This window comes from Crassostrea angulata, chromosome 8, assembly GCF_025612915.1.
Source record: "Crassostrea angulata isolate pt1a10 chromosome 8, ASM2561291v2, whole genome shotgun sequence".
Taxonomy (NCBI): domain Eukaryota; kingdom Metazoa; phylum Mollusca; class Bivalvia; order Ostreida; family Ostreidae; genus Magallana; species Magallana angulata.
In genome coordinates, this window is record NC_069118.1 from 11430091 (window position 1) to 11444435 (window position 14345).

Sequence of the window (14345 nt, forward strand, 5' to 3'; positions counted from 1 at the left end):
GTAATTAAAGCACAAATATAAAGCACATTGATATCATTAATTAAATTTGATCAAGAACTAGTCCATATTTATGTCTTAATAGAATGACAAAAAATATTCTCTAATTTTACAATAAGTAACGATATACTAAATTTTAAGCTATTTATTACAACTCCGCTCTTGACTTATCGGTATAATTATGTATCAAGTCAGACATCATGATATATATAGGAACCTGTTAATTGCTCGAACATTTATAACTGAAGTTCTATATAGTTTTAAAGTGGGTCTCATGTCCTAATTTCCCTCCTTAGTATTTAACTAAGCAATTTACTCTTGATTTCTCATATATGCAGATTGAATTGATAGATATTTATCACCGATAAACACACAAAAAAAAACCTTGAACGGCCCATTACGTATATGATTGATATGTTATGAAATTGACATTTAAACAACAGTGTCATACGTTTTTATTTCAGTTTCGTTTTACTTGTTACACGTTCACCAAACATCTGTTACAAGGACGGGACATGCACGGCATCTAATAGGTTTAACATCATTAACAAAATAGATTATATATATATATATATATATATATATATATATATATATATATATATATATATATATATATATATATATATATATAAATATATATCACTTGCTAATCTCTAACTAATTTCACTTTTATAATTTTATAAGTCTTCGCCATGCGCTCGATGTTAGTATCTGCACTTATTTGTGTTTTTCACGTGAATGTTGTCTTAAGCCACGCTGTGTTTACAAATGTGGCATATTCAAAACCAGTGACTTTAAGTTCTGTTTATTCCGGTGTTCATGGTTATTTTCCGGGACCTAACGCTGTAAATGGACTCTTGTCTGACTTTGTCCATACGTTTAATGAGAAATCACCTTGGCTCAGGATAGATCTAGGGGCAAGTTTTCAAATCCATGAAATAGAAATGTTTGCCAGATCTGACTGTTGTGGTGAGTACTTTGGGTCTTGGTTTAAATATACTGTGATATATATCATGGTGCTTTTCATTCCCTTCACTTGAGATTAGTCAATTTTCCGCGAACATTAAACCATCGTGAATTTTGCAAAGAAATACTTTAATTATTCCCCCGCTCCGAAGGAGAGGGGGTATACTGTTTTACCCTTGTGTGTCTGTCTGTCCGTCCGTCCGTCCGTCTGTCCGTCTGTCTGTCCGTAACAAAAATTTCTGTCGCATTTATCTCAGCAACTATTTATCGCAGATGCTTGAAATTTTTACACAGTGTTTGTTAAGGCATGCCATATCGTGGGATATATTTTTGTACTAATTGGATGTCAACTTCCTGTTAAATGACGACTTTGTTTATTTTTAGCAAAAATTTTCAAAGAAATTTTTGTCAAAGAATTCTCAGCAACTGTTTATCGCAGATGCTTGAAATTTTTACACAATATTTGTATAGGCATGCCATATCGTGGGATATATTTTTGTACTAATTGGACGTCAACTTCCTGTGTAATGAGTACTTTGTTTATTTTTAGCCAAAATTTTGAAACAAATTTCCGTCAAAGATTTCTCAGCAACTATTTATCGCAGATGCTTGAAATTTTAACACACTATTTGTTTTGGCATGCCATATTGTGGGATATATTTTTGTATCAATCGGACGTCAACTTCCTGTTAAATGAGTACTTTGTTTATTTTAGCCAAAATTTTCAAACCAATTTTCCTCAAAGATTTCTCAGCAGCTATTTATCGCAGATGCTTGAAATTTTATCACACTATTTGTTTAGGCATGCCATATTGTGGGATATATTTCTGTACCAATCGGATGCCAGCTTTCTGTTAAATGTCGACTTTGCTTATTTTGCATATTCACATCAGAGCGGGGGTATCACTAGTGAGCATTGGCTCACAGATATCTTGTTTGTTTTCTTGCAACAATCAAACGAATGTTAGACTCTTCATATACTAAAATTCCTTTCTAGACTATTTGCTTTTATGAGTTTTGATTCAACAAAAATGAAATTAAAAAATTCAAATAATGCAAATTTTTATTGCCCATAAAAATATATCTTATAATATAAATACGATTTTTGGTGAAATTAAAACCACCATGAAAGGCACTTACACAGCAAACCATGAAATGTTAGACACGTGGGATTACAGACTTATGTTAAAACTATGATAGAACCAGAAACCTTCGGACCTCATGAAAACATCATGGGCAACAATACAAATTCTTGATAGAAAATCACTTTACGCTATTATGTTTTATTTCACAATAATATTCTTATTCCTATTGATGTTCTTAAAGATATCGAAACACTGTTTGCATGTTGCTATTTTCATTATTTGATCAGAAGAGTAAAATCTTTGCATATTTTCATTGATTATCTGATTGTTGTCTCGCTTGATATCTTGATAAAGTCTCTCTCTCTCTCTCTCTCTCTCTCTCTCTCTCTCTTTCTCTCTCTCTCTCTTAATGAAATTGAACATTAAGATAAACCGACTGAGCGATATTGATATGACGATATAATTTGATTATCTTCATCAGCAGATGATTTGCAACAAAAGCTTAATATCTTGCAAAAATACTGCAATGATTGGTTTCTCAATATTAATACATCCAAAAACTAAGATAATAGTTTTTAATAAAGCAGGCAGACTCTTTAAATCAAAATTTTACTTTGCCGATGTTGAACTTGAATGTGTCTCTGAATACAGATACTTAGGTGTGTCATTTTGTTCCACAGGCTCATTCTCCCTTGCTCAAAATCAGCTGTATCAAAAAGCCTTTTAATCATTTTACAAACTTAAAAAGGATGTTATTTCTCTGAATCCGGACATCAAAACCACAATTCACATTTTCGATCATACTATTTAACCTATTTTATTGTACATAACGGAAATTTAGTATTTTAATTCATTTGCAGAAAAATTCAGATCTCTGGTTGTGCAGTGGACAACCTTTATTGCAACACACTTTGTGACAAATTGCATTTTAAGTTTTGCAAATCAATACTTGGTGTGCATAAATATGCAACAAACTTTGCTGTTCTATCTGAACTGGGAAGATTTCCCTTACACTCTGATATCATAAGATATATGTTAAGTTATTGGTACAAACTTGAGAACCAACGTCAATCCTTTCCACGTTTGTATAATGCTTATTGTGAATCAAAACAGTTGTTTGAACAGAATACTCCCCCCCTGGTATGGCTCAATTTAATTTTTAACTAACAGTATTGATAGCAGAAAAAGTCTGCTGTCAGTAACAATACAAAAATACAAAAAGGCACTTAGAGACTGTCTACTTAAATACTATATTAAAGAATGGAATTCTAAATTCACTGTACACGCTGACAAAAAACAAAGTTGCTACAGGCACTATTTAGCAAAATTTTGGCCAAGAGAACTACCTTAGATTACTTAAACATTTTGAGCAGAGGAGAAGTTTAACTCTTTTTCGCATTTCCGCTCAATGACTTACATGTAATATTGAAAGAACATTCATCGACAAGAAAGATTCTGTAATAGATGTGATGTCAAATCAGTGGATAATGAAAACCATTTTTTTTATTCTCATGTGATCATACTAAGGCATTAAGAGATACTCTTTACAATTTAGCTTATGATTCTTGTAAAAAAAAATTAATACATGAACTATGACTAAATATTATACTGGCTTATGACAAATGAAGATTTACAAGTACTTGACAATGTACAACTCAGTGAAATGATTCTTTAAGGTGGAATATAATGGTTATAGTTATATATACCTATATAATATGCAATGTATTTACTTTTAGAAGGGAGGGTTGTTATGTTATGTATAAGCATACTGGCTTGAACACTTTCAGTACAAGTAGACCAGTCTAATCGACTGTGCAGGCACCGTCCCTTAGTACTTTCTGTTTTCAGGCCACTTTGTTTCTGTATAGCTGTTGTGTTCACGCATTATCTCACACAGGTAAATGCATAAATCCCATACATATATTTCATTGTATTAATGAATCATTTTACATATTGTTGTAATATGAACCTGGACATTCTAGGCTATTATTTCATTCGTTATTTGTTATAATCGTGATATTATTTTTTAATGAATATGCCCTCCTGAGGGCCCTTGATTGGTGAATAAATAAAATATTACTCTGTTTCTATATGAAATAAATTTCTTTTTTTTAGGTGATCAGCTTCACGATGTTGATTTTACAGTTGGAGAGAACATTCATGACATGCATTTCTGCGGACATTTTACTGGGCGCGCTTCAACCGGTCAGCGGATTACAGTGTTTTGTCCACATAACACCGTGGGACGTTATGTACAATTACAGACCGTCAACGGAAATTCAAACGTCTTGACTCCTGCAGAAGTTCTTGTCTGGGGTGTTCGTGAAATACATTAAAGTAACTCTGCGATTTATTATTTGGTTCATGTTAAAAAAAGAAAAATAACATTCAAGTCGTTTCGTTCTATTTTCAAAATGTCTGATATTGAAAATATGTATACTGTATTTTAACTGGAGTAAAGTGGTTATTTCAAGTTAGGTGGTATATTGCCATGTCATCAACAGTGCGCATTCATCTTGTATTAATTCATATGACATATACCCTGAATCGATACTAGTAAACCGTCTTTATTTACAGTTCATCAGTATTTAAAAATGATTTGGATATATTAATTTCAAGATGGGAGAAAAGACAAAAAGTAGTCTTGGAAAATGAATATTATAGAGAAATTTGGCAGTCTTCAGGGCCGGGTGGATCCAGAAATTTCCAAACACATACCTGTTTTTGCAAATCTAAATTTTTCCAATTTTCATTAATAATTGTCGCCTTAAGTCACAATAGTTCTATTTCTTTTAGCTTATTTTCTTGGAATTTCCATACTTTCAAAGAAGAAGAACAAATACATCTACTTCTAATCCTTTTAAGTTTATATGAGATAAGGATATGAGAAAAATTTTGATTTTAAAAAAGGAATGCGTAAATAAAATCCCTGTTGCTATGTGCCATTAGAAGCTTTTTATAACTCAATGATGGGGACAATGGTGCGAAGACCCCAGAAACTCTTGAATTAAGAATATTTCTTCATGACAACAATTTAAAAATACCTATGAAATAAGAAAAGCATCTACAAAATTAGCACTAAACTAAAAACTAAATAATATATAAAAACTAAAATATATATATAAAACCATATCGGAACATGGCAACTACATCTTTTTACTAAAGATTTAGAGCCCGAGAAAGAAAAATCCCGTCCGACGCAGCGGACAGTCTGTGTAGAAGAAGTTGTCGAATTTGATTATAAGTACTTGGTAAATATTTCTTTTATATAAAACAGTAAACCACTTTTCTTGGCAATTTCTAAAGATCACTTAATGGATGAAAAGCAAACATTAATAGCCATTCGCATAAACAACTGCCATAAGTGGAAACATAGGAAACAAAAATAATAAACGTTGAAAAAAGAAAAGCATTGTCAAATAAGTTGATGCAGTTTTATCACAATTTGCAGTTGAAAGTACACACTTCGGCGAATAAAGCGATGCGTTGAGTTACGACACTATTTGATGTAACAGGTTGACACATTGAATCACGGGTTGCAGTTTACAAAAGAAGTGTTTTTATGGACCGATTTGGTAACCACCCATTCTCTGACGTTGAACTGTACAACTATCACGATCATGGCAATGGTCCCAACCATCGATCTTTTCGGTTCGTATTATGGTGTAAAAATGACACTGTTTTCATAGCTGTTTAAATAAGATACAGGTTATAAGTTTTTATTTTTCAGCAAAGTGGTCATCGATATAAATTTAACCATTTTTATTGAATTCTATGGCACTACACCCACACTTCGCCGGAGAAATTTCCTTCGCTTAGGATAGATCTGGGAGGAATTTTCAAAATACATTTAATAAAAGTGTTTGCAAGATCTGACTAAGTCGTAGTAATAACTAACATATAAATTTTATTCTACTCTTAATGATAACAGATTATGCCCATAGGCCAAATTTCTTACCAAAGCAAAAATTCCTATCCGTAGTCTAATTGCCTTATTTTTTTTTATTTAATTCTTAGAAAATTTAAAATAAGGATCTCTGTATTTTTAAAACAACGCTTGTTTGTAGTATGTTAGTACCTTACTGTACTGTGGAATCATTAAAATTCGTGGGGGCGTTTTTCGTGGATTGCTTAAATTTTACAGGTTCGTGGGGACGTAATTTCGTGTATTTTCGTATACATACAAAAGGAATATGACTTTATAGCCCTAATTTATTAATTCGTGAGGGATGTTAATTCGTGGATGAGAGGTACCCACGAATTCCACGAAAATTGGGCCATCAAGAAATCTAATGATTCCACAGTATGTTGAAATGCGTTTTTAGTTATTAATTATTAGTTACACGACGTCGATTAACAGTTGGAGAGAACATTCATGGCATGGAGTTCTGTGGACATTTTACTGAGCATGCGTTCAAAGGTCAGCGAATTGCAGTGTTTTGTCCTCATGAAACCGTGGGACGTTATGTACAATTACAGATCGTCAACGGAGATTCCTGCAGAAGTTCTTGTCTGGGGTGTTCGTGTAATACATTAAAGTAACTCTTAGAAATAATATTTTTTATTTAATCACAATAAAAGAAAATATTTAATTTTAATCTTCCTTGTTCCAAGAAATTCGCCTGTAATTGAACCTTAATATAGTCTAAGAAAGATGTATTGAAGGGAAAAAAATATGAAGTATATTTCAGTGCTTACGGGTCTCAAGCTTGTCGGTATCTGATATTTATTCTCATACAGAAGTGTACGGCATTCATCACATACAATGATCAAAAATCAAAACACATCGCATTTCTCCATAAAGGTAGAGTTACAAAACGAATGTCCATTAATTGTTTTACATTGTTGGACCTTCCGACAGAATTGCCTTCGGCTTTCGGTCCTGGGCGACATTTTTTCCTCAAGTCCAACAAATCATGTGTTGCTCTCTTAGCAAGTCAGTACCTTTTTAATTCAAGAGTGTTTATTTAGTTATTCTAGATTTATTATCCGTTTTCGTCGCAAACGTCTCATTAAGCAGATCTTAGAAAATCGTATTCACACATTGTTTTTTCTGTTCAAATAAGTGAATTTGAATACAAATAAATATTTCTCAAACTTTGCGTTCCTCATAGTTGGCAGAAATACAATAAAATGAATTATTTATATAATTCACGTTACAATACTTATAAGTGGAGGGAAATTATCGTACTTATATTTTGTTAAAAATAATTTGAAATTTAATGTTGAAACCGTATTCAAATTACATTTGAGTGGTTATTTTAAGTAACGTAGTATATCGCCATCGGTACTAATTGTACTTAGGTTAGCTCTGTCAAGAAATGTTTGTAAGGAACAATTGACAAGTTATTATTCTGTTTCCTAAAAGTACCTCGAATCACGTGGTAAAGGCTACATCAGTCCGTTTTTTTAATCAAACCGCAAACAAGTACAAGTGTATTTTATGCAAATGTGTAATTACAATTACATGATTTCATGAAGTAACGGAATGTTACATAATGCTAACAATATTCCATATTTTGTTCACAATCATACAATCAAAACGAATAGAATGGGTGGACCGTGACAAAGCAGATGATATGTATATGAAGAAATGAAATATATTTTGAAGACTCGTTTACATATCACCTGACATTGTTTATCGCCACTTGTAGGTACGCGTACTATCGATCAGAAATCACTTCCATTAAAAATACAGTTTACAAAACTGTATTCGCATAAATGAAGTTTAACAGAATAAATGGTCAAATCGAACACACTTAATCAAAAATATGTCACCTGACCCTGGTGGTTCAGACGAGAAAACCATTATGAAAGGTTAAGTAAGCTCACACGAGGAAAACTTCACCAGTTTCTGATGGGAAACATTACTATTACATTTTTTTAAAGTTACATAAATATAAGTGAAATGAGGTACATCCCTCCCTTGCTCATTGTAGATATAGTTTGACAAAATGCATTAACCAGCTACAGGAGAAAAATGTACCTAACCGGACTTGTGAACTTTAAAAACTTTCAAATGTGGGGCAGAGCCATGTCCACGTAGATTAAAAGTAAACAGCAAACTCTTTTCATAAATAATGATGTATATGTATGTTTCCTATGTGTTTGTTTTATTTTGTGTACAAAGATATTCTATATGACTTCATCTACCAAAATTTAAATAGATATTTATTTTTAAACCAATTTTTTGTCTTCTTTGGTCCGGATGGGGTTTTTGATTTAGGACGGAGATTCTGATGCGTTACCGAAAGTAACAGAAAATATAAATTACAAAATATATGATAAACCATAAGTAAGTTAGTCTCATTGAGAATGGAAAAGGCATTCTATACATGCAGGAATAACCATTGATGCAAAAGTATTTTCTATCCAGTTCTGCTCTGACTGGTTTCCTATACTGTAATGAATGACCAGTGAAATGATTGATTACTGATTAATTTCGAATTTTTATCAAGATTTTGTCTCTAAATTTTTCAATTGTTCTGTTTTAGGATTAAACCTAGATGATGTCTTCGTTTTTAACGATTTTCCCGCCGTTCATCATTGCGCTTTCAATTTTTTTCTGCACCAGAAACATAATTATAATGGTACATTGTACATTGCATAATGCCAAGGTCCAAACATCATTTGTTGGCGTAAATTTTGTTGTTGGAATGTACTTGTATTTATAAAAACAATTATAAAACCAAGCCGCTCCAACCCCAACCACCCAAAAAATTTAGTTTCCTGACAGACACGCCAGACAGATACGTTGACAGACACGCCACTTATTAACGGTAACAGTCACACTTGTACATAAACTTTGGAACTGTACGAATTACACCATCATGACATGTCTAAATTAACCCGGTTAAACCCTGTATGAATTTTGCAGCTTTCAAAATAGTTTGTTGCCATATTTAGAAGGCTCGATTATCGTGGCCATTCTTAGACTGTTTTGATCTCATTTAGAAAAAGAGCTCTATATGAAAATATTGGAAATTGCCCACATTAAAATTATTTTAACTTAATCATAGCTTAAAGCAAATCAAATTTTATTATAAATTTTATGTAGGTCTGATGGTTAATCTGGTGATTTTCCAGGCTCCTTAAAACTAAACAAATGACCAAATACTTTAACAATGTATTTAAATGCTATCTTTTTGCATTTGAAATTTTTAATGTTGAGTGGAGATGAAAAAAAAACCAGTTACTTTCTGGTAAGGTCTCATCTTAGAATAAAATGTAACTGCTTTAGCAGCAATTAGTTACACGGAGTTTTCTTTCATGAAGATAATAATCGTGACATCCATATGCATACAAAGTATTTTTATGAGCTATTCAAGCTTTAAAATTTAATAATACACGATGTGACATATTTTATTATTATACTTATTGATACCCCATTTTCTTTTAGAATGTCTCAGATTTGCCTCACCACTCGATTACTAAGGGTGAAAACATACGCTAAATTGTCATTAGGTTAATAATTATTTTTTGATAAGGACAACAAACTCATTTGCTAACAAATAAGAAGCCAAACAAGGTGAAAGCAAAAATAACACTATGATATGAGGTTTTTCCGTTATATTTTAACGTTAAATTTTTGTTGACACTAATTTTATTGTATGATACTTTTGCAAGCCATTTAATTTGCTTTTTTGGGTAAACAATATTTTAACTCAACGTTTTTACATACTAGGTGCTAACAGGCAAACATGTATCGACAACTGTGACAATGACAAAACAAATTTTACATTATAAACAAAATTGTTTTATATCATTCCTTCTATAAAACTGACTTAACTCACCAAACAATAATGCTAGTCTTTCTAATGCCTCCCTTAGTGGTATTGTTTGCATTCGTTTGTGTTTTTCATGCGAATGTTATCTAAACACAACTTGTTTTCTACAAATGTTACATATTCAAAACCAGGGTCCCTTAGTTTAAAAAAATCCCCAAGGCGACCCAGGATTGAACGCTGTCGATGGTCCACTATCCGACTTCACTCATACTTTGAGAAATGCCCCTGGATGAGGGTAGACTTGAGTATACTGTACTGTATCCATGAAATAGAAGAGTTTGCAACATTTGACTGTTGAGGTAAAATACTTACTCTAATCTAAATAAAATTATGACTCAAGCAGCCAGATCAATCTTAAAAACTTTCACCATTCGATCTTTCTTATGGTACTATATACATGCAATTAACATAAATTTTCGTCTAAAAAAAAAACAGGTAACATTGATGTTTGAGGCAAGTACTCCTTTATTATATTTTTTCGTCAAAACCAGTATACAACATTTGACTGTTGAGGTAAAATACTTACTCTAATCTAAATAAAATTATGACTCAAGCAGCCAGATCAATCTTAAAAACTTTCACCATTCGATCTTTCTTATGGTACTATATACATGCAATTAACATAAATTTTCGTCTAAAAAAAAACAGGTAACATTGATGTTTGAGGCAAGTACTCCTTTATTATATTTTTTCGTCAAAACCAGTATACAAATACCCTATTTCATTTGGTAAATTGTATGCATGCAAATATAATTTTTTTCAGGTACTCAACTCCAAGATATTGATTTTAAAGTAAGTAAGGACATTAACGAAATGGTGGATTTTTGTGGACAGTTCACGGTACATGCTTCAACCAGTCAGCGAGTTGCAATGTTTTGTCCTTATAACACTACAGAGCGATATGTACAGCTTCAGATAATGGCGGCAAATTCAAATGTTTTGACCCCTGCAGAGGTCCTTGTTTGAGGTGAACGCGTTAATAAGGATCAAAATTACAACGCTTGAAAATAACAATTATGAATCCAAAGTCTTGTTCTAAATTATTTACATTCAAGAATTGTTTCCAAAAAGTTCATCAACTGCGACATATGGGTTTGTAATAAGTAATGTAAAACGTTTAGCTTAAATATTTGTTGCAAGGAAGCATTATCTAAGATTGGAATCAAAACTAGAGTAACGTTCCCTGTATTTTCATACTGAGTCGATATAAGATCGCATAAAGATCTGAAAGTACTAATAGTTAGCGAATTGTATGTAAAATTACAGCAACAAAGTCGAGACAGGGGTGTTTTTACATGTTCCACATGAATGTACAGATAATTATTCTACAGAAACAAAATGCCATAATAATAAAATTCATCTAAAATATGTTGGACATGGTAAACCGATAGATGACTTTTCGGTTTTTTTAACATTGTTTCCCTTTTGCTCCACAGGGTTCAAACTCTTGTCAACTAAGGAACATGTGCTTTTGATTCGTTACATAACTTATAACTGTCGTTGTTATTGAATGCAATAACGTAGAACTACGTAAAAATCGAAAGTCTATATACATTTAATATAATTAGACTTAGAAAAAGCTGATGAATATGACACTTAGCAATTTTGAACTTCATGCTGATAAGGTATTTTCATTCTAGTCGATTGGTCATATATCCCAGTGAACTTGAAATAGAAGATACCACATAGTCTGCGTCATGTTTCATATTTGGATATTTTACTGGACATAGACATTGATGTTTACCTAACAACAAAACTTTGTGATAAACGCGATCATTTCAATTTTTCTATTGTCAACTGTCCTTACTTATGTAGCAATATACCTTTAACACCTGCATATTGTGTTTTTGTCTCTCAGTTGATTCAATACGCAAGGGCATGCTCTTCATATGAACAGTTTCTAAGACGACGCAAGCTACTTACAAACATGTTGATAAAACAGGACTATCAACAGTCTCGTTTGAAGTCATCTTTTCGTAAGTTCTTTGGTCGATACAACGACCTTGTCAGCAATTACAATCTTCCACTTGGTCGCATGCTGACTGACTTTTACATACTAATTGTTTGACCATAATTAATAACCTAATTGTCTACGGACTTTTCCAATTTTTCCCGATTACGACAAAGAGCACACGGCCGGTAAGACCGGTCAGCAGAGAATGCTCACTTCTCCTTGGGACCTGATCCTACCTCTATCTTTTTGGAGGTCTGTGTTGCTCTGATTTGAATTTGTATTTCGTTAAATTGATTTTTGAGATTGTTCACGGTTTTTTTTGTTCATTTTTTCATATTGCAGTGTATTTGAGCAATATTGTATTTTATGCCACACATTATCTTAATCGAAACAATATCGTTATAATAATTTTTTATCATTCATCTATATCAAAAATATAGATATAAACATAAAAGTGTAACTTTGAAGTTTAAAGGTGAAAGAAAAATTAAAATTGTTGAGACAAATGTTGACAGGAGTTACATTGTAAGGGCATTATTTATAATGTAAGCCCCATAGGGACAAAATATTGGCCGACCTTAAAGAAAGACCTGTGTTAAATCCTCCCCGGGTCCTTAAATATTCACTGTTGCCAGAAATACAACCAATCTTACTTTTATGAAACAAAATTGAAAGAAATTGCTTTATCTAAATACAAATTACCTATATTTTCTCAGTGTAAAGTCCATGAGTGTAATTTTGCCCTCTCTCTGTCTTCCAAATATCTATACATATACTCTGTTCCTCGTGATTTTTTATACGCATTTTTATTACTCATTAGCAAAATAATCTTTAATAAAATATGTTTCGCTAGCAAAGCATATACCGTTGTTTGATAGTCACACTACTGAATGTCCTTTACGACGACTCCTTGTTTGGACTCGCAAGACTTGTTTTACGTCACCGTACAAAAAAACCTACTAATCAGAATCAAGAATTGCAATTAATGGGCCATTTATTTAATATCATTCATACCCAATCATTTCTCGGATGTACTTTCCACGTGTATTAAGTCATGAAGACTGTCTCCATTTTGATTGCACTTAAAGAACATCCACTTAAAGTTCAAACATTAGTGCCATTCTACACTAAATGATAAATATTAATGAGGCTTATTGGCAATTTTGATATTGTTCATAACCGGATAATAATTTTCGGATGTACTTTTCACATTTATTTAGTCAAGGAAGAGTGTCGTCATTTCGATTAAGAATAGCCGTTAAACAACAAACACTAAAAGTTCATCTACCAACATTTTATTTTGTAAACGTAACCAGTGATCAATTTTTAAAATAAATACAGCAATAAATTCACACAAAAGATAAATTTCAAATCGGTTAAAATAAACACGGCAGAAAAACAACAAATAAATAAACACTTGTTTACAATTGTGGTTAGAGAATCAGAAAACTACATCTTCCACAGAATGTTATAAAACACTGGCTTAACTTTTGTTCATTTCATTCAAACAAGTGATCACCATGCATTTCTTGTTGTTAGCACCTGTATTCATTTGTGTACTTCATTTGAATATTAATAGTATCGCAAGCTACCCTGTCTTGAAAAATGTTGCATATGCTAAACCAGTGACGTTAAGTTCAGAAATGTTTCCATCATCAAATGCTGTCAATGGTCTTCTATTTGACTTTGCCCACACTTTGGGAGAAAAATCTCCTTGGCTAAGGATAGATCTAGAAGCACAACACGTTATCCATGAAGTAGAAGTATTTGCCAGATCTGATTGTTGTGGTAAGTACTGAAATATATTAAGTTACATTCTATTCTAAATGATAAGCGAGATAATTGAGTCGAATAACTTACCAACGCAACAATATTTAACTGAATTTAATTGCATTTTGTTTTTCAAATCGCTATAATAATAATAATAAGAAATTGGGTTGATAAATTTAAATGTTTGTTGAATAAACTATATCCGGCATTTAATTTGTTTTTTTAACCAGGTAATCAGTTACACGATTTTGATATCAAAGTTGGAGAAAACATTCAGGACATGCATTTCTGTGGACATTTTACGGGTCATGCGTTCAAAGGTCAAAGAATTGCAACGTTTTGTCCCCATAACACAGTGGGACGTTATGTGGAGTTACAGATCGTCAACGGAAATTTCAACTACTTGACTCCTGCAGAGGTTCTTGTCTGGGGTGTACTTGTAGAATGAAAGCAGAAAGCTGAATATTTATGATAATAAAAACTTTTTTTTAAATGCTTGATTCCTGTTATGACTCAATAAAGTGTCAAAAAGTAATTTTTTTTTATCATGTTTGATATTTAAAGCAAGCTGAATACGTTATATATTGAAATATATATTTTGTTAACAAAAAGTGGACAAAATTACTTCCATTTTGTCAAGGTGCACAATTTAAGATAACATTCTTTCAAAATATCATAATATTCCTGCCCCCTGACCGCCTCTAGATCTAAACTTTGTCTCTCGTTATCCTTACATCCAATTTTTCTTAGTTATCCAATGTTTTTTTTTCTACAACATTGACG

The 14345-nt window shown here is 32.2% G+C and overlaps 2 protein-coding genes across 3 annotated transcripts; both read left to right on the plus strand.

The window, feature by feature from the left end:
- The first annotated feature begins 493 nt into the window (after positions 1 to 493).
- On the plus strand, positions 494 to 4524 carry LOC128158034 (fucolectin-like). Of its 2 annotated transcripts, XM_052820707.1 has the most exons (3): positions 494 to 530; positions 685 to 969; positions 4167 to 4524. In XM_052820707.1, exons 2-3 carry the CDS (start codon positions 693 to 695, stop codon positions 4385 to 4387), a joined length of 498 nt encoding a protein of 165 aa, XP_052676667.1. In that variant the 5' UTR covers positions 494 to 530; positions 685 to 692; the 3' UTR covers positions 4388 to 4524. The 2 variants fall into 2 exon arrangements, with proteins under 2 accessions (XP_052676667.1, XP_052676666.1); XM_052820706.1 differs by lacking the exon at positions 494 to 530 and having other exon boundaries at positions 649 to 969.
- Positions 4525 to 13192: 8668 nt separating this feature from the next.
- LOC128159296 (fucolectin-6-like) lies at positions 13193 to 14010 on the plus strand. Its single transcript, XM_052822355.1, has 2 exons — positions 13193 to 13580; positions 13793 to 14010. Exons 1-2 carry the CDS (start codon positions 13313 to 13315, stop codon positions 14008 to 14010), a joined length of 486 nt encoding a protein of 161 aa, XP_052678315.1. The 5' UTR covers positions 13193 to 13312.
- The last annotated feature ends 335 nt before the right edge of the window (positions 14011 to 14345 follow it).